Consider the following 24,271-nt stretch of genomic DNA (forward strand, 5'->3'; position numbering starts at 1 on the left):
GAAACCCTTCTGAACCCCATTTAGAAACCATATGCATCCTCCGTTGGGATAGCAACGGGTTACCCATATAAGTCTTGTATCAATGCCTATATGGTTCCCATGAGTTACCTATCTGTTTTGGTTGGCTGGGAACACTTTCAATCAACTGATAACTAGAATAATTGCTTACTTGATATATCGCAAGCTTTTGTTCTTTTTTCTTTACAAATCAATTAAATCAATAAATAGAGTTTACAAATAATATGACGTGGTAGCATCTAAAGATGTTTAGTTTGTGAAAGTCGCATACAATTCATATAAATGCGACACAGAAGAAATATGACTCATTCATTTTTGGCCGGATATTGGATATTGACAAAAAGGTAAACGATTGGTCAGACAAATATAGTGAATATAATGAACGATGCGTAGTTACTAGTTCTCTTTCTTTAATAATATATATTTTTTTTTATATCAATGTTTCAAATTATTATAAGATATAAACTTTTTTTTTTTAAATTGACTAGAGTAACTTCTCTATTGTTAAGCGATAAAACATTTTAGAAGTTAAATGTCAGTTTTAATTGTAAACTTTAATACACATCACGATAAGTTGTCTGACATGCGTTAGCGTAAACAATTTATTATAACAACGGATGTTTTTTTTAAACTATATAATTCTCTCTTTAACTTATCAAAGTTTCATTAATTTTTAACAATAACTGGTTTATAGCAAAATAAGCTTGCAAGGAGTACGTCAGAAACTAGAAAGAAATTTTAAATAAAAATTGTAACTTTCTTTTCACCATAAGAGTTTAAGTAATAAATAAATCTTTGATAATCTTTGACGCAATTATTTTGGTTTGCTGTTAAATTCTTTTATACCAAAAGTTTTCTAATTATAATTTTTTTCAATTTAGAAAACTTGTTTTTTGTGTATTTTTCTCAAGTGGTAATAAACTCACCGACTGCTTAACACGGACATACGAAACTTTTAGCTGTATAAACAACTCCTTATAAAGTTAATATTAAATATCTTTATTTTTTAAAAGAGTCGGTGCAACAAAAGAGAATCTTCAAGTATTTTATATTCAAATTTTTTGTAATAATGTTTTTTTTTTTTTTAATAAAGTGTGAGTCCATTAAAAGTGATTGCATAATGAAGTTTTTCGTATCAGTTATAATAGTATTTATTGCATTCTTTGGATTTTTACTATCAAAACCTCAAAAAAATGTAAGTTTTTCCATACCAAACTATCTCTTATATTCTTATATATATATATATATATATATATATATATATATATATATATATATATATATATATATATATATATATATATACATATATATATATATATATATATATATATATATATATATATATATGCATATATGCATAGACATAAATATATAAATATATATATGTATATATATACATATATATATATATATATGCATATATATATATATGCATATATATATATATGCATATATATATATATATATATATATATATATATATATATATATATATATATATATATATATATATATATATATATATATATATATATATATATATATATATATATATATATATATATATATATATATATATATAGAAAGAGAGAGAGAGAGAAAGAGAGAGAGAGAATTTTAATTAAAATATTTCAGAGAATTTTTAAAAAAATATATTCTTAAATAGTTTATATATCCCCTAAATAATAATTTTGTATTAAAAAATATTTATACAAAATTATTATGTAGGATGCCTTCATTTTTTTTTTTTTTTTCTTAATTCAATTTTTGGGGCGTTGAATCAATCAAGTATATTATAATTTTATCTGATTTGGAAACCGAGGGTTCTTGGAGAGCAATACAAAAATTCCGAACTTAAAATTGCATTTTATGGACTTCCTTATTGACATAATGCCATAAGTTTTTTATGGAATTGTGGTCAGGATTTGATGTCATGCATGCTAATTGTCGAAAATAGGAATATTTTTTGCAAGCCAATTAAAAACGCAACGGGATTTATAGCATGAGGCATTATCCTGTTAAAATACATTTTCGTCATCATATAACTCTCGACGGTCATAAAAATAAACCACTTTAGATAAATAATTTTATTAAAATACAACATTCCCTTCGCATTAAATTATTATATTTAAGCTGTTCACTATTTTTTGCTCCCTAATGTGTATATATACATAATTTTGATAAAAATTGACTGAAAAATGACTAAAATAAGAAAAAAAAAATAAAGGTCCTTTGAACAATTTTGAAGCCCCTAAATCCAGCGCTGCCCGCCCCCCCCCCCCATCACCACCCTCCTCAATAAATTTTTGTTCCTGCGGGCCTGATATTATCTATATTATAGTTATCAAAGAAAAACCTAACCAATCTAAAAATTTTTATAATATCATGATTTTGTATAGCTACCCAATTATTGCATTGCTAAATAAAATGTAAGAAATAAAGTGTTTATCAATTCCATAAAATAGACAATGATTGATGCGAGGCCAAACTTATATAAAAAAATATAACTTATATTAAACAAAATATTTTATAATATATATATATTGGTTTTTACTAACTTAGATAACTTTTTTAAGTTTATTTCAAAAAAAATAATTTAGAGTTATTAGTTACTGTTTCTCAAAGCATGTAACTAAATTACAAATAAAATTAGGCAGCAAAATTAATTAATTATTTTTCAAGCTCTACCCAGTGAGCACAGAACAACCTACAGACGAATGATGCACGAAGATGTACAAATGATGTACGAAGTACGTCTTAAAAACCTCTAATCGACGTGATTTGAAAAAAACTTTAAAATTCTGTGATGCATAATCCAAAAATGTTAAAAGCAAGAATGTAAATAAGAGTATCTGGGTGAAAAGCATCTTAGGAAAATATCAACTTGATAGTTTTTTTAAGTTTATTAATTTTCCAGAGTATTTATTTAGATTCAAATTTGATGGTTCTTTCGAGCTCATTAACTTTTATGTGGCTGGCGTCATTAACCAGCTTCATAGTATAAGAAGACACATATATGTGTCTTCTTATACCATAAAACTGGTTAATGACGTCAGATATAAGACACATATATGTCTTATATCATAAGATGGTTAACGGAATTTATCTGTAATGTCGTCACAGATTCCAATGATTTGATTTGACAGCTAATAGAATTAGAAAAAACTTTGAATTGTAAAAGCTTGGTTACATCCCTTTAGAATTATATTCTTCAAAATACAAGCTAAAATTTCAAAGGATTAGCTTGAGGGGAAGAAACTTTTTTATAAAGTTTTTTGTGACCGGATTTATATAAATAGATCAAAAAACACAAAGACCATGTCTTGTCAAATTTATCAAAAACCTTTTTATTACAGTTTCTATTTTGTAAACTTAGTTTTGAGATTTTTTTGGAATTACTATTCATTAATCTTTTTTCTGGTCTTGACCTTATGGGCTGCTCTGTTATTATAAAGGTGTTTTCAAATCCAACCTCGTCACACAAATTTACTAGTTTCCTTAAATAACATCTTTGATATCTTATTGGCAAAACTCAAAATACGCGGTGGTAAATATTTTCTCCCATCTGCGAAATTCTTTAAAAAAATAACCAGTTGTCGATAATCCAGCTTATAAATTTAACTATGTGATTTATCTAAAATATTTGAGTCGTTTGCGTTAAAAGTAGTATTTTGTATTTTAAGGATATAGATATTAACAATTAGTGTTATACATCGTCCCGCACTTAGATTTCAAAATGGCAACCTCCAAAGTAGAAAAAAAATATAAATGATCAAAACAGAATTGAGATGCAAAATACAATAAAACTTTCGAAATACTAATCTATGGGAATTGAAATAGACTCAGAAGTCAAATAAAATGTTGTGAATCGTCTGATTTTAATTGGATCGATTTTGATAGCTATTTAAAAGAAATTAGGATTGTAATACTCTCCAAACTCTTCAGAAGTTATTTACTAGAAGATATGTTGCTGAAGCTGTTGATATTGATACTCCTGTTCAATATCTTGTCAAAAAAGAGTTTAGTAATCCTGAATAGTGAAAACATCCGGCTTTTTTTAAAGCCGCACAACCTTTTAAAAGCATAATTAGGGATAAAATAATAATATAAAAATAGTTATATCAGTTTGTTTGTATAACAATGCGGAATATTGAGGTAAACCTTTTTTTATGTGAGAAAAATTTTTTCTATCTATTTGATGAATAACAAATAAATTTTGATTTGATGGAAATTAAATAAAAATATATGTAACCCAATATTTAAGAATTAATTGCATTCATTTTGAGATGCTTTTATTAAGCTCAATTCAAGTTACTCGTTGTGCTTTAATTATCATGTTTCATCTGTTCTTACTTTCTAAAACAAAGAAAATCACAAGCTGAAATTCAGTTTTAAAGTTTTAAATAAGTTAACAATATTTGACAGCTAAGAAATGAACTGAAAGCTTGTTTATTTATAGTTTTTGAAAAAAATTTATGTATTTATTTGTATTTGTGTGTTGATATTTATATAAGAATAAAAATTAATAATAAATTCAATAATAAATTTTAAAATAAAAAACAACCTCTCAGTTCATTTCTTAACTAGTTTATTTATTTATTCTTTTCATCACCCAAAATTACAGATAAAAAATTACAAAGGGCAGAAAACCAATAGTTTATACTCTAAGTTAAAATTCTAATTTAGGTTCTTCTTGGAATGCTTTCTTCCATCAAGTTTTTGAATATAATTCTTTGTTCTCTGATGTTCCAGAATTCAAAGGACTGGTTTAAAATTTCCGCTATATTATCTTCTACGTCATTGTTACGACGTTTGATAATGATTTTTTCCCCTTTAATCAAACACTAAATGAAGCTTAGCTCCAGGCGACTGCAAATTTTTATTACTTTGTTGATAAAGCAGTCATCCTTATTACCATCCGATATTTGAGTTATCAGTAGCTCGTGCACTACAATCATTATACCGTAATCGTTATTACCGCTATCAGTAGTTCGCGCACTACAATCATTATACCGAGCGGTATATTGATTGTAGTGCGCGAACTTCTGATAGCGGTAAGTTTTTGTTGTAATAAAGTTTCTCAAACAGCAAATCACATTTACAGCTATCGAAGACGTTATTTGCGTCTGAACTACAGATATATACTGGCAAGTTATAATTATTATAGTGTTTTAATGTCTCACTCAATAAAAACTCTGCATGCAGGGTGGAGCTTTTTTTCTTGAAACCAAATAGATGAGAGTAGCTGTCTGATATTTCCGTTAATGTTAGTTTCCGTATATTAGTCTGTTAAACTATAATATTAGGTACGTGAGTAAAAATTTTAAACTGTTCAAATATTATACTGTTATATGTTATTGAAAAGAGGATTAATGCAGTATTTTAAAATTGAAAAAATTATCAAAATCGAATAATAACGGTTTAAGTACCGATTTTTCTATATATGGATTTGTTGAAGAAACTGTGATCAAAATTAAGTTTTTTTAGCTTAAATAGTCATAACTTTGTAAATTCTTATCGAAATACAAATATCTTGATATCAAAAGATAGGTATAAGAATGGACTACAAATTTATGTTGACCGCTAACCACCGGGCGTATCCAGGGAGATAGTGGGGGCAACACACCACCTTTACCATAAGAAATTATTTTTTTCACAAAAAGTCTTTTTTCAAGATATAAGTAATTTAAATATACAAAAAAAGTTGTTATAAATTTACATTAAACCACCAAAGTATATGAGAAGCGTATGTTAACGATGGAGGTGGGTGTGGTGGTGATGGTTTGATACACTCAAGTATCAAAAATGAATTATTTTCGTAAATATTTTTATCTTAATTATTAATATCTTAAATGAATTTAATTAGTAGACAATATAAAATTATGTTATACGAGAATTTACGTATACAAGTGGTGTTTACATCAGCTTATGAGAGGGGCGTATGCGTCTCCTCCGTCCCCCCCCCCCCCACTCTCCCCCACTTCAAAAAAAAAGATTAAATAACATAAATACTGTTTCCTAAAGTCCAACACAGAGTTTTTTCTGTATAAAAAAGGTTCTATAAATTAATACTAGACAACCACCTAGTATGGAAGGTGAATGTAAAACTCATGGCAAATGTATTGATGATGTTTTAACACACCCTAATGTCAAAAAAATTTTCAATTATGAAGTATCTGGTTGGTTATTTAAAGTACAACCACAAAAATCAAATAGCTAAAAGATTAAAAAGCTGAATAATACACAAAGTCAAACTATATTTCTATATATACACATAAAAACACACTTTAATCTCCTACCAATTAATGAAGTAAGCGATCCAAAAAAATTAAAAGAAAGTAAGTAGTAACAATAGTTTATTAAAATAGTTTTAATTTCAAGTTTTGTTACAACATCTTTAGCTAGGACTTTTGCTACAACATCTTTAGTTAGGACTTTTGTTACAACATCTTTAATTAGGACTTTTGTTACAACATCTTTAGTTAGGACTTTTGTTACAACATCTTTAGTTAGGACTTTTGTTACAACATCTTTAGTTAGGACTTTTGTTACAAAATCTTTAGTTAGGACTTTTGTTACAACATCTTTAGTTAGGATGTATCATTAAACTATACAATTGATATTGTTAAAATTTACTAAACTTACAAATTTGCTGCTTAAACTTACTTAAAAGCCAATTTTAAATTACATCATTTATTAACAAATTAAATTATAACACTAACATAGCAAATAAAATAATTTTTAAATGACTAAATAACTAAAATGGTTCAAGCGTTTTTAGGGCTTTCGACGTATATAAGGCTTCTCAAATATCTACATATGGGTATATCTAAAAGCATTTAAAAATTTTTATCTAAAAAACAATTTAAAATAATACAAATATTTGTCTAGATATATCTTTTGACATACCTAAGGTTTTCGAAAAAGTTTGGCATGCTGGTCTTTTCCATAAGCTTGTTTCATATACTTCAATCCATATTTCCATAAGCTTGTTTTATTTACTTCAATCCCGAAATCCCGGGATCGTAATTCATGCCCGGGATTGCAATCCCTAGCTGGGCGGCTTTTGCTGTTTTGGTAAAATGAAGAATTTTCTACGTCATCGTATTGAATAATTTATTATTTCCTTTATTAAAATTAGAAAGGAATTAAGCCAGATAAAACTGAGATTTCATTACAAAATAGTCCTTATTTTTAGTATATAGATTATTTTATTATGATATTCAACATCTGATACAAGCAGTACTACTTATACAAACTAACTTGATCAGGAGAGATGTTTTAGCAAGCTTTAAAAATGTATTAACTTTTTAATTGAAAACTAATTAAATATTTATAATAATTTAATTCAATATAGAAACTTTCAATTACAACAAAAATTAAAAAATTAAATAAAGTTATAAAAAGTTTCTTAATATATATTTTATTAATACAGTTATTATATTCAAGGTCAAATAACATTCATATAAAAAACACAGACATGTATACAATTGTCACTATTCTAGATTTCAATTTTAAATACTGTTGTAAATTCATGTATGTGCACATTTCAATTCTAGCAACCTGTTGTCGGTTATTTAATGATAAAAAAAACCTTAAAATACAATAAAGAAAATATTGAATATAAATGATATACCATAATACAAAATGGTAATAAATTTTTAGTAATAACCCTGTAAGAAACATTTGTTGCTAGTTCTTTATTTCTGAAATGCTAATAAAAATTATGTTATTTTATTAGTTCTACATTTCAATGTATTAAATTAAATTTTATTTGGTAATAATAAACACGTTAAAAGTATTAATATTAGAATTTAAATTTGATACCTCATGCCTAAATGCCACTTCTCCAAAGTAGCAAGTTCTTTACAAATATAAACAAGCAATAAATAAACTTATTTGTTACTAACATAAAAAAAATGCTAGTAAAAAAAAATAGCTTCAAAACTAATTTAAACTTTCAGTGTGACATAGCATGACACGTGTCTAAAATAGCAAATTATAAAACCAAAATATAAAAACTATAACAATCCATATATAAACTTTGCTTTAAATAGCCTTAATAAATACCCATAAAAAAATGCAAGTAAAAATTTTAAAACTGATGAAACTTACAGTGTGATATTGCATGCCACTTGTTTAAAATAGTCAATTATAAAAGCATATAAACAAATTATATGTAAACTGGCTGAATAATAGTCTAAATAAATATACCCATTAAAATAAATGCAAGTAAACATTTAAATTTGATATCTCATGCCTGAATAAACCATGTCTAAAGTAGCAAGTTCTTTACAAATATAAACAAGCAATGTATAAACTTAGTTGCAACTAACATAAAAAAATTGCAAGTAAAAATAAATAATAGTTTTACAACTAATTTAAACTTAGTGTGATATAGGATCACACATGTCTAAAATAGCAAATCATAAAAACGTATACAAACTTAAATATACAAATTAAAACAATCCCTATATAAACTTTGCTATAACTAGCCTAAATAAACCCCCTATAAAAAATGCAAGTAAACATTTTACTTGATGAAACTTACAGTGTGATTTTGCACGCCTCGTGTCTAAAATTGCAAATTATAAAATCATATAAACTTTAATTTTTAAACGAAATTACAAACAACAGAGTGTAATTTAAAATTGTGTTTATCCATTTGCTTTCTCTACTAAAATTTAGTAAAAAAAGCAAATGGATAAACACAATTTAAATTACGCTTTTTTTAAATAGTTTCACATTTAGTCAAAATGTGAAGCAATTTAAAAAATGGTAAATTAAACTTACTACAACAAACCTTGATCTACAACTTAAATTTGGTTTAAGAAAAACGCCTTTTAAAACATTATCCTTTATAAATAAAGAACTATAATATATTGACAAATCTAAATCAAACAAACAAGACTTTAAAATATAATCTACAGAAAAAGCACTTCAAAATTTCTTATAGAAACCCTTTTTAATAAGAAGTTCAGTTATTTTTTTACGGATTTGAATATTTAATCGGTCGAATTAACGAAATTTCGAAGAATCCGTTAATAGTCTGATTTACTCAATTAATTTTGTGATTTTTGGTTGCAAATTACTTCGTTAATTTAACGGAAATAAGAAATCCGTTGCTTTTTCTTACAGATTGTTTTTAGAGTAAACATAGCATAATAAAGATCTATAAATGAATACTTAGAGCAAAAGACTAAAAACTGAAATAATAAAGCGTAGCAAAAAAAATGACTTATCCTCTCAAATGCATCAAAAATCTATTACCTAAAAAACAATTTAAAAATTTTTTTAACAAAAAAAGTACAAACATTTGTCTAGACTATATCTACTGATATCATGTTAAAAGTAACTAATTGATATTGAATGTATAAAATAACTAGGTGATATTGTTGGCTGCTGCCATTGGAATGCTTTGATATTGTTGGCTGCTGCCATTGGAATGCTTTGATATTGTTGGCTGCTGCCATTGGAATGCTTTGATATTGTTGGCTGCTGCCATTGGAATGCTTTAAACAGCTAAAACAATATAACAAATGTTTTTTTACATGTATTATACAAGAAAGTTTAAGTTGTAATAATGTTACTAATATATATCAGTTATATATTAGTTATTTATATATATATATATAACTAATATATAATATATTGTATATAACTAATATATAATATATTATATAATATATAATACATATCCATATTTTATTTATATTATTTATTATAATTGATAGATTAACTAAGCTAAAAAAAAGTCTAGTTAAAAACTAGACTTTTTTAGCAAAATCTGCATGCATGATACAACAACATGATGTGCATGATACAACAACATGATGTGCATGATACAACAACATGATGTGCATGATACAACAACAAGTAGTTGCATATTTTGGATATTTTTGGACTTACAATGTAAGATAAAATATGTAATAATATTAATAATATTAGTAATATTATATTACTAATATGTGAGTTACATTTTTTATAAATTCATCTTAAAAGTAAGGAAACATTAAAATTCATTTAATAACTTTACATCGAAGTAGGGCAAATAATTTTATTTTCAAAATCTTTACAAATAGTAAACACTATTGAAAACTTTTACTTCTATCATTATTTTACATTTTTTAATTAAAATTTTATTTAATCTTAATCAAGTATAAAAAATGTTTATACTTGATTTAGATTAAATAAAAACCTCTCAGTCTCCCGCAACCATTTCGGGCAAAATGAAAATTAGGTAACAAAAGCGCGATAAAAAATAGACACCCTAGTACAAAAAAATTTTTAATAAAATTTGGCAGGTGCATAGATAAATAAAAAACTTAAAAGAAAAAATACTATAGAAAAAAGAAAGAGCATATCTTTGACATTAATTTCATGCCCAAAGTACAACAAAGTTTTCGACATCAAAAAACTCAATAAAAAAGCCATCTAGTAAAATAATAAACCTAACAGTAATAAAGTTTAACTATTCTAGCTTCTAAAAGTAATCTATGTTGGTATCAAATTCTAAAAGGTTTTTCAACTAAACACGTCTTTACTACGCTAACTTAATAAAATTTAAAAAACATGACACAGTTTTTTTGCACAAGATTCGGTTCCTTAAAACGCGGATTTCCACGTACCTATATATATAGTTAATGTGTGTGGAATAAGTTGAGTTATAACTTGATTTGATTCATTTTTGCTTTGTATTTATTTAAAGGTTCAAAAACTATTAGGCATCTGTAAACCTACATTTACGGATGCATAACATTAGTTTTGCAATATATTTTGCATTTCACAGGCTTCATTATAAATGAAATATCTTCTGTCAGATATTCCTTCTAAGACTATCTAGAATTGGAACAGATTTGATGCTAACTCGATATAATACCTCAAATTTGAATAAACATAAATAGTGACAGCATTCTTTGTCTGCAATAGGTTAAAAGGTCAAAATCATATAATATATAATCTGCATATAATAATGCATATAATATATAATTGCATATAATATTAATCTGCATATAATATATATCTGCATATATAATATGTAATCGTATATATAATGCGTATATCTGTATATGCGTATAATATAAGGCGTATATATGTGTATATGCGTATATATAATGCTTATATAATATATAATCTGCATATAATATATAATCTGCATATAATAATCTGCAATAGGTCACAAGGTCAAAAATCAGAATAATGATGCTTAGTAAATATTTTTACTAAATTTCAATAAAAGCGGGTAAAATTTTGGGGGAGACATGATATTTTGAACTGTGGAGTGGGAGATTTCTAACGCAAATTTACCACCGTAATAGTCTTTTTTTTTTTTGAGAATCAATTTTATCAGAAAACTTTACTAAAAGTTAAATACACAAAATGTTTTACTTTATTATGGTGTTGTTAAAACACAGGGTTTACTAAAACACAGGGTTGTACCAATAGAAGAGTGTAGATTTAAATTATTCTCAGTAAAATAGTAAATTACTAAGTTTTTTTTCAAAATAAAAAGTTTAGCAAAAGAAAAAAAAAGTATTGTGATTATACCCTCTTGTTGCGTTGCTGCTAATAGAGCTTAAAATAACCATGAGCGAGACTAGATTTTTTCAAACCGAGACGAGAAGTTAGTACTTCTCGTGAGACCGAGAACAAGACGAGACGAGAAACTTAACAAATTTTGAAAACAAATTTATTAAAATCTAAGTAAAAAAAAAAATGTAAACATGGTTTTGACAAATAGACGCAAATGACATTTGTCAAATGTAAACAACTTTTTCAAATATTAATTCAGAATTTTTTTGCCAAACTTTTCCAACAAGACAATGTTTTCTCTGATTAAGATGATTTGTTCTACTTTTTCTGGGTGTAAGTTGTGTCTGGATGATCGGACAACATTTTCACCTGAGCTAAAATCTCTCTGTGATTTAGTTGAACTTGCTGGAATAGCTAAAATTTATCTAGCTAATGAAGAGAGTTCTGGCAATGTATTTGAATGCAATTTCCACCAATCAAGAATCGGAAAGTCTTTTTTGGCATCAGGGAGATATCCATACTGGCACATTTCGCTCCAAATAGGGTTCAGTTCAGATGTTGGCTCTTGCGTTTCAAGTCTGACGTTTAACTTGCGCTTCAGCTTGGAATTAGGGAACAAATCTGCTGAAAGGACTCTGGCAACAGGTTGGCACTCAACATTATCCTTAACCTGCGAGGCTAACCATTCTTTTGTTGTTTGAAATTTTTTGAAGAGCTTCAAGTGAAGTCCCTTTAAAGCAGGATTTAAGTAGTTTGCTGCAGCACTCAATAAGTTTCCAGTGTGACAAAGAGGAAATCTTTTCTCAATGCAGGTTTTCAAGTTTTTTGCATACAAGACACCGTAGCCATTTTTTCCATCTGTCTCAATAAATTGATCAATTTTGTCATGGATTAAATAAAGAGAATCGGCGACAGTGTTAATTGTTGGAATAGACTCAGCCGACCACGTTTCTGTAGCTTCTTTAAGTGGTGCCAAAATTTCTACTGCTCCCTCGATTGATTTCCACTGTGATGCACTGATGGTCTTTGAAGAAAAAATATCTTCATTTGCACATAAGCTGATAATTGCACTCTTTAGATGTAGGACAGAAGACATGCAATCCAATTCACTATTCCATCTTGTGTCAACAGATTGGCGTAACTGTCTAAAATTGATTCCTTGAGCGTCTGATTCTAATTCAAGCAACTCAGCTGCAACTGTTGACTGGTGAGTTAAAGAAGCCAAATCTTTGCATGTTTGCAACGCATCATCCATTCCAGCAGCCATTCCAAATGAGTCTCGAACTGCACATTGCAAAATATGATTGTTGCACAAGTATTGGTCAAGACGCTTTGACAATTTGACTGCAAGTTTCATGTTTCTTGCCTGGTCGTTCACGCAGTACATTGGCAAATCAGCAGGCAAATTTAGTTCTTCTAAGAAAGAATTCAGCTTTCCTTCAATTATGATACCTGTGTGTCTGCCTGGGAACTGTTGGCCATGGGGTGTCCAGTGATGTAGTCTCCAATTTTCGTCAATAGCATGAAAAGTCCAAGAGATATAGCTGTCCTAATTTAAAAATTCAATTTGTTTTTGTCAAAAACAGATTAAATTTTTAATTAGTTTTATTAAAATCACGGAGTCAAATTATTAATTAATTAAAAAAACAAATTATTAAGCATTTTGTAAATTATAATAATTTTAGATTTGGAAAATAATATAATATTTAAGTCTCGTTCTACTTCTCGCTAGAATTTTCTATTTCTCGTTTCTCACGAGAAGTCCCATTTCTCACGAGAAACAAGAACGAGACAAGATCTCGCTCATGATTAGCTTCAAAGTTTTAAGTACTAAAAATATTTACTAATGTACTGATTTTTAATGTTTTTCTGCTGTTATTAGGGATTGCAATCCCGGGCATGAATTACGATCCCGGGATTTCGGGATTGAAGTAAATAAAATCCCGGGATCCCGGGATCCCGGGATTTTATATAATGTGAGATATTTGCTAAAAAACAGAACTTAATACTGCATATATGAATATACTTTTTGATGTTATCAATTTTTTATTTAATTTCATTATGCTTTAATGACCTAAATTAATTTTCTATGGCGCCTTAAATTGTTTAAATTGTGTAACAGGCAGCAGGTGTATATAAAGATCTTAAAATAATGCAGAAATATATATACGGTACCTTCCATATTATGTTTTAAGATTACAGACTTTACAGAATAACCTTCATCAAATAATTGGATATGTAAATAACATTTGAAGATTTATAGTGTATTTGACTAAAGTAACTAAACAATCAAAATTTCAAAATAAATTTGTAAACATAAATTTTCTTAAATTTGGCTACCGATGTAGCTGCTGTAGCAACAAGCTACTTTGTAAAAAATAACATAATAAGTTGTTTGTTAATATTGAGAGACAAAAATTAAAGAAAATCTTTATTTTATATTTATAAATAAATGTTAGCTAAATAATAAATGTAAAACAAAAAAACAATTCATATTAAATGCATTTTTATTTACAAACTTTCTTTTTTTGTCTGAAAATATGTCCGGAGGAATAGTAAAGCATTTAAGGTTTGGTCATTTAGCCTACTCCTTATTTTACTTCCCAAATACCCAGCTGCAGAAAATGCCCGCTCAGGTTCGATGCTCGTCGGTGGAATAGAAGTCTTGCCAACAAACTTAACGATTGTTTTTTATACAATAGTCAAACAAACCTGCCTTAATTTGTGTTTGTGAAACTTTTTTCAATGATAAACTCCCGAACTCCATAGTCTATTCAAAAATTTGTTCCATTTATCGTAAGGATAAAGCATAAACAGGATAAACCTGCAAAGCAGCATTATATAACTCGTTATAATTCAGTATAGTTACCAACTTTGAACATTTTGTTTTATAAAATAATTTAATTAGTTTAATCCTGCTATAATCCCGAAAATCCCGGGATTTTGTGTTTAGAATCCCGGGATTTTCGGGACCCAAAAACGTCCGGGATCCCGGGATCCCGGGATTGCAATCCCTAGTTGTTATACAATACCTTTTTCTCAACTATATTGCCCACTAAAATTTTTCTGACAACAACAAAATCAATTAATCTAATCTATCATCTGACATAATCTAACGCAAAATTTTTTTAACTATTTTTTGATTAACTAACCGTTTTTTTATCGTTGGCAACAGATACTGGTGCTCAACCCATTAATTTGTTCAGCACCAGAATCTGGTATCACTAGTATCACGATAATGCATTATCGCTAAAGTTTTTGCTGAATGTTTTTAAAACCGCTCGGAATATTTTTTGTCTTTGACAAGTTTAGATTATTCCTTGTTTATTGGAGCATCTGATAAAGTAAATCTATTCATAAGGAAAAATTGCTTCAATACTCAACCAGTAACCCAGTAAATTGTATTTTATTTTATAAATCGGAAAGTTTAATATGAAATGAAAATGCCGGGTGTTAATACAAGTGTTGGGTGCCGCATTAATGCATATTTGTATTAACACTACACCCAATCTAACTACAGAAATACTTTTTAAGTATTGCTTCAGCTAGATTATTTTTTTCTTATCAAATATTTATTAGCAATCACAACGATTTACTTTGACATGATTTAGATTTATGATTAATTCGGTTATTATTAAATCTATTATCTGTTTTTTCTACTATCTCGTCGCGTTGGTTTGTCAAGGTTCTAACAGAAATTGTTTATATTTGAAGAATTTCGAAAAAATCTTTTAACTTTTTTTTAATGTTTAAGTAAAATTATTTATATTATTGTTATTTTATTTGTTTGTGTACTCTTTTTTTAATTGATGTATAAAAATACACAAATAAACAAAAAACAATCATATAAATATTTTTATTTAGACAATAAAAAAAAGTGATTTATTTGCTATTCTCCTAATGTGAAAAAAATCAGTTAGAACCTTGTCAAACCAACACGACGATCTGTTATCTCTATTATCTGTTTTGTTATTTAGCAAATATTTTCTATTTATTTATTTGCGAGAATATATGTACTAGGTAAATCAAAAAAAACCAAAGTACTAAAAATAGGTATAAATATTTTGTCTTGAAAAGATAATTTCTTTTACTTTAAAAGAAGAATAAGACCATTAAAAAGAAAAATCAAAATTAGGTAAAATTATTTTATTCCAAAGAGAAGGACCACGACAAGAAATACAAAACTGGTCATTTTTAGTTTGGAAAAATGACTCTTCGATAATTTTACTGGCAAGAAGATCATATTTGTTTTTAGTTTTCATTATGCAGTTAAAAGTCAATTTGGACGTAACTCATAGAGTTAAAAAATCAGTTCCATAAAAATCTGATTGATTTTCAATCGTGTCAATTTTCATCATTATTAACTTTTACAACTATTTTTTTTCAAGGAAAACGCAAACAAATAAAAATAGTTAGGTTTTTAAAAACTTGCTTCAGAAACTTTAATATACGAGTCATAATTATTTAATATTAAGTCAATATTTGATTTAAGATTATTACAGAAAATATTTAGCAACTTTCTTGCGGAAAAACTTGCGGAAAATCGTTATTTCTTTTGTTTGCCCACTAACTACCCACTCTTTTTCAATGTAAAACCGCTTTGAGCTTGGACATGTTTAGTACAATTGTTTACATTCAGACGTGTTAAGACAATTGTTTACAGTCTGTAGCGAAATAAAAAAATGACATATGTTCAAAAAAAGTTTATTTAGCCGTGATTTTGCTTAAGTTAAATTGATTTGATAGGTAAATTAATCTCTCAAACTTAACTTGACATTTAATCAGAAATCATTATTTAGGTCAACATAATAGGGGGAGGAGGTCTAAACTTTTATACTAATTGTTGACAATGGGTAGGGGGGAGGTCGGGGAGAGTTGACGTCGGCGATGTTACTTTTTTGAAATAAGTTTAACTATTTAAAAGAGGAAAATGAGGCAGCAATTTCAGTCCTATGCTCTCGCGAAAACTTAAGTATTCTACTATTTAAGAACCGTGTTGTGCTTTAAAAAGACCCAACACGCATAGAACTACATAACTACACACGAGACAAATAATAATATAATAATTAAAAAAAGATGTTGGTAGCTCTTTAAAAGCTGAAAAATTGCAACTTTTGGCTCTTCCGTCTCAAACCGTTGCCGCCCCCTAGTTTATGCATTTTGTTAAATGGATTTTTGTTATTCTAAACTCTATTTAAAATAATTGGCTTTCACTGTGAATTTGGATTAATTCTAATGTTATAGTGAGGAGAATTTTATTAATATGAAATATGTTTCTACTTTAAACGTGTAAGGCGTATACATTTTTATGAACCTTTTAATCTTTTTTTTGTTCCGAGTTATTGTTCAGATTTTTTTTCTAAACATTTTACTTTTAATAACTTTTTTGTTAGTTGTAAACTAGTCAATTTAAAATTATATATATATATATATATATATATATATATATATATATTTCCGTTGAAAAAAAAAAATTTTTCCGTTTTGATAATTTTTTTTTGAAGAGGGGGGGGGGGAGGGGGAATTTTTGGGGTAATCAAATTTTGGGGAGGGGGTAAATAGGTTTTGAGGGTGATCAATTTTTTTGGGGGGAAGGGGAGGGGTACTTTTTTGGGTTATTCGAATGTTGACGTAAAAAGGAGGGTCGTTGGGAGTTTGATTTATTGTTGACAAGGGTGAAGGGGGGTAGGTAAAAATCACCCACAAAATATTGACGTAATTAATGGATAGCCCCTTACACGCTCTAACATATTCTAATAAGAAAACGAATTTTTCTATATTCTTTTCATCTATCATAAATTACTGCTTTCGTATCTTTGTTGACTAGATTAGCTTTATTTGAGCTGTAATATATAATTTTTCGAGGAGACGCGAGGAGACGATTTAATTTAACGTAAAATAAAAAACATATTAGAAAACACAGCATTATAAAAACACATTATGTAAAAAAGTTTCGATATAAGACAAAAAGTTACAATATGTTTCGACTCGTCAGAAAAAGTTCCAAAAAAAATGCAGACTGATTGGTAATAACCACATAGCTCAAGTTACCTATTGTTACACACCATCCATTTTTTTTAAGTTTACATGGTTTTGCCCAAACTGTCAAAGTTTAAAAATATCAGTTCTTATAAATCTATAAGATTTTTGTATACGTGTGTCTTACAAATAAAATGATGATTTTATTGATGTCAATCAATATGAAAATATTTTTTGTCGTATCTTATATTTTAAGACTTTCTTTAAAACTTTAAAAAAAGATCATATTGGAAATATGCTAACCAAAAAGTTTATGTTTTTTTTAGTGTAAGTTAGTGCCTAATAATGGTGGTTTTGCTGTTGTTTGCAAATCAAACGTAAGCAGTCATCCAACAAAACAAAAGGTATTACTTTAATAACAAATTATAATTTAAATTTATTATTTGGTTAAGTTCATCTAGTTAAAAGTTTTTGGTAAAAATAATGGTGTTATGTAATAATTATTAAACAATTATTTTAATAGTTATTAAACAATTATTTTTACAATCAAAAATAAAAAATTTACAATTAACAATTACAAATAACTAATACCATTAACCTTTGATAAGACAACGTAATAGAATAATGAATTTAAATTATTATATAATGCATAAGATTTTGCTTAAAATAGTAAGTTGAATCTTGGCAGATTGATGCTTAGTATTATGAGGGGGGTAGACTATTAAAAAATGAGTAAATGCAAAAATTTTCTCCTCCAACACCCTCTTGGGATGGGGGAGACACTGACCCGTAAAATTTTTTTTTTTGAGATTGCACATATGAATAAATTATTCAGTCTATACTTGTATGTAACTTTTTCCATACAATTTTTTCCATTTAATACAATGCAACTTTTTCCATACAACTTTTTCCATACAATACAATACAAAGCTCACGCACTAAACAACTAACTTTATATAACTTACAATTACCTTTGGTAAAATAAGAAACATTTAAATTTACTGTAACGTATCTCTGAAAGCAAGCATTAAGCAAAAAATTTGATTTTCTATTTGATTTACAAACTGTTTTCAGCAAGCCTTCATTGAAGCTAAACGGTATAGCGTTGATTTAAAGTCATTAATTTTAAAAAGCCTGCATCTTCAATTATTGTACCATCAATACTTTAAGTTCGTTTTTCCTGAAACAAACATTTGTTTTCTGAGCCATTTTTACTTCATCAAATTTATATAATTTTATTATTATAGTTTAATGAATTGATAATTATTAGTTCAATATTATCATTAAAATATTTATAGTTAACAATTGATTAAGAAGTTAAAAGTTTACTTCAAACCTGTCGTTTAGAGTTACGAAAAAAAAGCAGAACATCAAAAAAATAAAAAATCTTCAATATCTGTAGAATGCACAGATCTTGAAACAAGCTCTAGTGACGAAAAAAATGGTTTTATTTTGGAAAAAATCATGATGCTAAACTGTCCATTAAATATGTTTTTGAAAGGCATGAGGTTAGAAAGAAACGACACAAAAGCAGTAATGAAGTATACCTGTTGCACCTGGATACCACTTGTTTCATAAGAAGATTATTTATTAAACTTTTGTAAAGACTTTTTTTTGAATTATTGCTTTATTTTAAATAAACAGAAAAATAATTTATTAAGCTTTAAAAATTATTATAATTTTTGTTGTAACTTTCTTTAGCATAGCTTTATCAATTATCGATAAATCTTAATTAGATTGTTGCAAAAAAAAAAATTTATTTTTATTTATCAGAACTTGTTCCACTCACCAAATTTTCTTCTTTTGCGTTATGCCGTACAGTACATATTACAATATCCAACAATTAAATATATTTATTAATCAGTCTTATTTTTTTTTTAATTTAGTATTAATTATTTATATTTATCTTATTATAAAATGATTAAAAAACTCTCAGATACTTTTTTAATTTAAATGTTATGCTTACTACAATTTTTAGCAACTATATGTTACAATATGATATATATATATATATATATATATATATATATATATATATATATATATATATATATATATATATATATATATATATATATATATATATATATATATATATATATATATATATATATATATATAACAACATGGTAATATAACTATGAAAAAAAGTTACAAAAGATAAACGAAACTTAAAATCTATTTGTGTAAATATAATTGAATGCATGTTATAAACTTAAAATCACCAAGTTATGATTTGTAGAATTTCATTTTGCTTGGTCAATTTTATTTCTATCATGAGAATTGAATGAATTATTTAATTGAAAACAATTTTTGGTTGGTTTTAGTTGATATTACTAGGTTTTTTTAAAAAGCGGCAATCTTTTTTATTTAAATAGTTAAAGTGTTCCAATTTAGGAAATAAGTTATCTTTTTTTGGCAACTTGGTAAAAAATGGCGTCTTGACAAAACAAAAAAATCGTGTCTTGACGGCATATTTCCAATAACAGTGCAATCAATGAAGTCAGATTATGATTAAATGTATAGTAAGGTTGTCTGTTAGTATTAAAAAAATCATAAATGTTTTCCATAATTGAACTATCTTTGGTAAAAAAAAATTTTTCTTTCGGTGTTTTAATTTCGGCTATTCTCCACTATTTTGAAAAATTTTTAAATGAAAATATTAGGCATGCATTTTTTTAAAAATGTTTTTTAATTTAAATTTTACAAAAGTTTTATGAAAAATGTTTGTAAAACCATAAATTAATATAAAAGTTTTAATATTTATAAGTATTTCTTGATTATAACTTTTAAAATTTGTTTTTTAAAAAATCGGCACAAACTTTGCATAAAACCAGGGTTAGTTTCCTTGCAAAATATTATGTCCATTGGTAATGGTAACCATTACCATGGTTACCATTACCATTGTTAAAGTTTATTAATTTTGAATTTTTCAACAACACTATATCTTAAAATAATCCTAAGATCTCCCTCATAAGATACATGAACCCACTACACAACAGATTTCTCACTAAAATGTATGATCCCTCAAACTCCTAATAAAATTATAAAAAGTGTTATAAAAAACTACGTTTTTAATAAATTTTTGAATTGATAATGATAAAAATCAAACTTGTGAGTTATACTTGTATATTGTCAACGTATTGATATATTAAATTAAATAAAAAGCAAAAAAAAGTAAAAAAAAACGCTATTTCATAAAAGTTTTATCACGTTTATTTTAGTCCGAAAAGATTAACGGATTGATTCATGTGACTATAGAGGTAGCCACCTTTTTATTTGATACAAATTTTATGCAACAAATCGAATTTTTATAAGTAAAAAATATTCTAACTACTTCCGTAGTAAGATTTTTTAATTCATTTTTACCGATGTGAGCTTTTTTTTTTATTTATAATTATAAAATACCAAATCATGTAAATAAACACACTCTAATGTTTAATAAAAAAAACTATCGATTTACAACTCTTTATTAACGGTAAACTAAATTAATTCGGAAAAGAAAATTCTTCGGTTTGTAAATATTAAAAAATACAAGGAGGGGGTTGGGGAAAGGAGGGGGAGATAATGGCAAGTTTTAGTTTTTATCAGTGGCTGAAATAATTATTTCCTTATTTTTAAGCCTGATCTTCACAGATTTTTGTTGTTATTAATAACAAGTAAAAACTAATAAACCGGAGAGGATGGGGGTCTTAATAAGCTTAGGGAGGAAGGAGGAAGAGGGGGTTTCTAAAATTAATAAACCTCCCCCATTTTATTAAGTATTTCCTTTTTTAGTAGGAGTGTGACGCTTAGTGCGTTGTACAAAACTTTGTGATTTTGGGAACGGCTCACTGCAAATGTCCCATCAGCGAGTTTATGTTTTAATAATTAAAAGTTCATTAAAAATATTTTCGTTATCTTTGTAGCTATCATATTTTACAAATCGTCTTAAAATTCAATTTTAGTTTAGAGAAAAATCAGCAACTAAACAATTTTGATGTTTGGCATTTTCTTGTTATTAAAATTATCTTTGAGCTTCAGTAAATTATATTCACAGAACTATAAACACTATCACACAATCTTTGAGGTTCAGTAAATTATATTCAACTCTAAACACTACTATATAAAGAAATAAATCAACGTAAACTCTTTAAACGCTAAAGGAAAAAAAGTTTAAACCCAATTTTAACATAAAAACCATTATAAAATATTAGAAATCACAACTTTAAAAAATAATTCTGAAAATATAAAACAATGACAAAAACGTCGTAATATAATACATTCCAATCCCGTAGCAATCGCCAAATTGCATTAAATCTGCAGGATTAAAGTCAATATTCTTTACAGCGAAAGTTTCAAATCATTTTCTTGTCACAATTTTCAAAAAAAAGTGAAGTTTTTAAAAATGTATCCCTTAAAGAACTAAGGAAACTCAATTTCTTCCTCGACGTCTGAAACATTTAATGGCGGAATAGGATTTCTCCAGTAACTAAACGCAGTAAACTGCGAAGGTTCGGCGCACATACTTTTAGAACTTAAAGGTGGAAACATTTGATCTACAAGCTGGATAAGTTTATTATATCTAAAAGTATAAATTTTTTAAACGTAAACAAAACAAAAACATTAAAAAAAATTTAAATACTTTTCCTTAATAAGTTAACAAACAAACAAACAAAAAAAAGAAAAAAAAAGAATAAAGAACAGTTACAGCGAGTATACATACAAATTTTATTGCAAAAGAATGTGAATTTATAAGTTATTTAAAGAAACTGTTTTACTTCAAAATAATTGTTTTTAAACTTGCAACAAGTTGTATTAAGTTTGACATTTATGAATCATTAGGACACCTGTAATTTACACATACTTATGACATACTTTTAGATTAAATATGTACAGATCATGCGTGAGATAATTACTAACATGCGCTACATCTAACTTATGTAGTTTAATCACTAAAAAGTAGGTTGAGCTCAATGATTTAGTTAAAGCTGGCAATTGCTAACAGAAAAAAGTAAAAGAATAGTATAAACTTAATAAAATCAATAAAACGAATACTACTTTTTCAAAACTTTTTATTAAATTATTATTTATTTGGCTGGAAGGGTTTAAGAACATTTTGCCTAAAATTTTATGATATTGGCAAATTAAATATGTGTTTAATTTTTGAACATCCTAAAAAAGTCTATTAAAAATCAATGTCAAAATTCATCAGAAGATATCAAATTTCATCAAAAAATCTCTTGTGGTTAATAACTTTAGTAAAAATAAATTACTCATTTAAAATGAGATGTTACTGTTAAATTTAAAACATTTTAAAGATATAACTTCTAAATACTTTTGATGAAACTTGAATGGATATGAATGTTAATATTACTCTAGACTAAGTCTAGTTAGGGTTACTCTAGGTGGAGTCTAGTTAAAGGTAGAGAGGATAAGCTCTGGAAAAAATCCTCATTTAAAAACAGTATCAAATTAAAAAAGTTTAGAGTTTGCTGCATGCCTGAAAGTTATCTTAAAGAAAGTAATTTCGAATACATTCTTGGATCTACCACTGATGTTTACAACTGTATAAATTCAAACTAAACAAAAAATAAAATTTGCATTGGTTTGATCATTAAACCCACTCAATTTCCTGAATTATCGGTGTTCGACCGACCAACCACCATCTAACATTCGGTGTTTGAGTAGAGATATTAAATATTATTTTTACACAATCTAATAGAAAGATGAATTTTTTTTTTTTACACGACTCATTTTAAAGATTAAAAAATTTTATGTTTTTTTTTAATATAAAGAATAAATACGGATTTAATTCGGGAAGTAGACAACGGACGAACACCGAAGGTAAATAGATGGTGGTTGGTCGGTCGAACACCGATAACACAGGAAAGTGAGTGGGTACAATCATCATTGGTTGAATAAATTTATTTAGCAAAAGAACTATTAAAAAATAATACAATGATTCATCAGCAGTAGTTGAAGTTCAGAATGGTTGTGATATGCGAAGATCTAAGATTAAAACTAAAAGTTTTAGTAATATGAATGTTTAATGTGTAAAACAATATTTTATCTTCGCACTACAGGGCTTAATAAACGTAATAAAATGGCCTAAAATTAAAAAAACTACTAGTCTAAAATTTTGCAAACTTATTTAAAAAATATTTCATATTTATTGAAAATATTTTTAAATGATATCTACAAATAATTGTCTCAAAACTTTCATAATAGAGATTGATGAGCATTATTTTTACCAGTTAATTCATGTTACCAATTAATTTATATTTTTGTTGTTGCTGTTTTTAACAACACTAATACAGTTTGTATGAAAATCTTTCTAATAATTCCGATGCAAATATCAAAGAACATGCGTTTTCTTAAAATCCCAAGCAGAAAATATATAAAATTTGTATTAATGTACAAAAAATATATTTTTTTGTACATTAAAACAAATTTTTTTATGCCAGTTTTTGTATTTTGTATTTCCAACCGTATTTGATTTTTATTTCAACATAACCACGTCATCTTATATTCCTACATTTCAGAATCTACATTAATTTCATAAATCTCAAAGTTTTCAAAAGCATCCAAATCATTTTCACGGTAGGAATTGTTATCAACACTTTCATTATTATTACTTACATTTAAGATTAATAATTAACTTACTTTAGACGGCATTTAATGTTTCTTTTATTTTTGAATTCTTAGTTGTAACCTTTAACTTGAAAGATTTGAAGCACCCATTGTACATTTAAATAAA

General features: G+C 26.7%; 1 protein-coding gene and 1 non-coding gene across 4 annotated transcripts in view; one reads left to right on the forward strand and one right to left on the reverse strand.

Moving 5' to 3' along the window:
• Positions 1-347: 347 nt before the first annotated feature.
• On the forward strand, positions 348-19,202 carry LOC100199435 (uncharacterized). The gene is made up of 4 exons (XR_010637824.1): positions 348-362; positions 900-1,213; positions 17,859-17,936; positions 18,880-19,202. It is a non-coding gene; the product is annotated as an uncharacterized LOC100199435 (transcript).
• A 2,393-nt stretch (positions 19,203-21,595) lies between these two features.
• LOC100214900 (phosphatidate phosphatase LPIN1) overlaps positions 21,596-24,271 on the reverse strand; it is a 65,846-nt gene continuing 63,170 nt past the window's right edge. For all 3 annotated transcript variants that reach the window (XM_065795337.1, XM_065795335.1, XM_065795336.1), the window contains one exon: positions 21,596-22,096. In XM_065795337.1, the coding sequence (XP_065651409.1) occupies positions 21,937-22,096 (160 nt within the window). In that variant the 3' untranslated portion in view covers positions 21,596-21,936. The remainder of the gene's footprint in view (positions 22,097-24,271) is intronic.

The sequence above is a fragment of the Hydra vulgaris genome, chromosome 04, assembly GCF_038396675.1.
Source record: "Hydra vulgaris chromosome 04, alternate assembly HydraT2T_AEP".
Taxonomy (NCBI): domain Eukaryota; kingdom Metazoa; phylum Cnidaria; class Hydrozoa; order Anthoathecata; family Hydridae; genus Hydra; species Hydra vulgaris.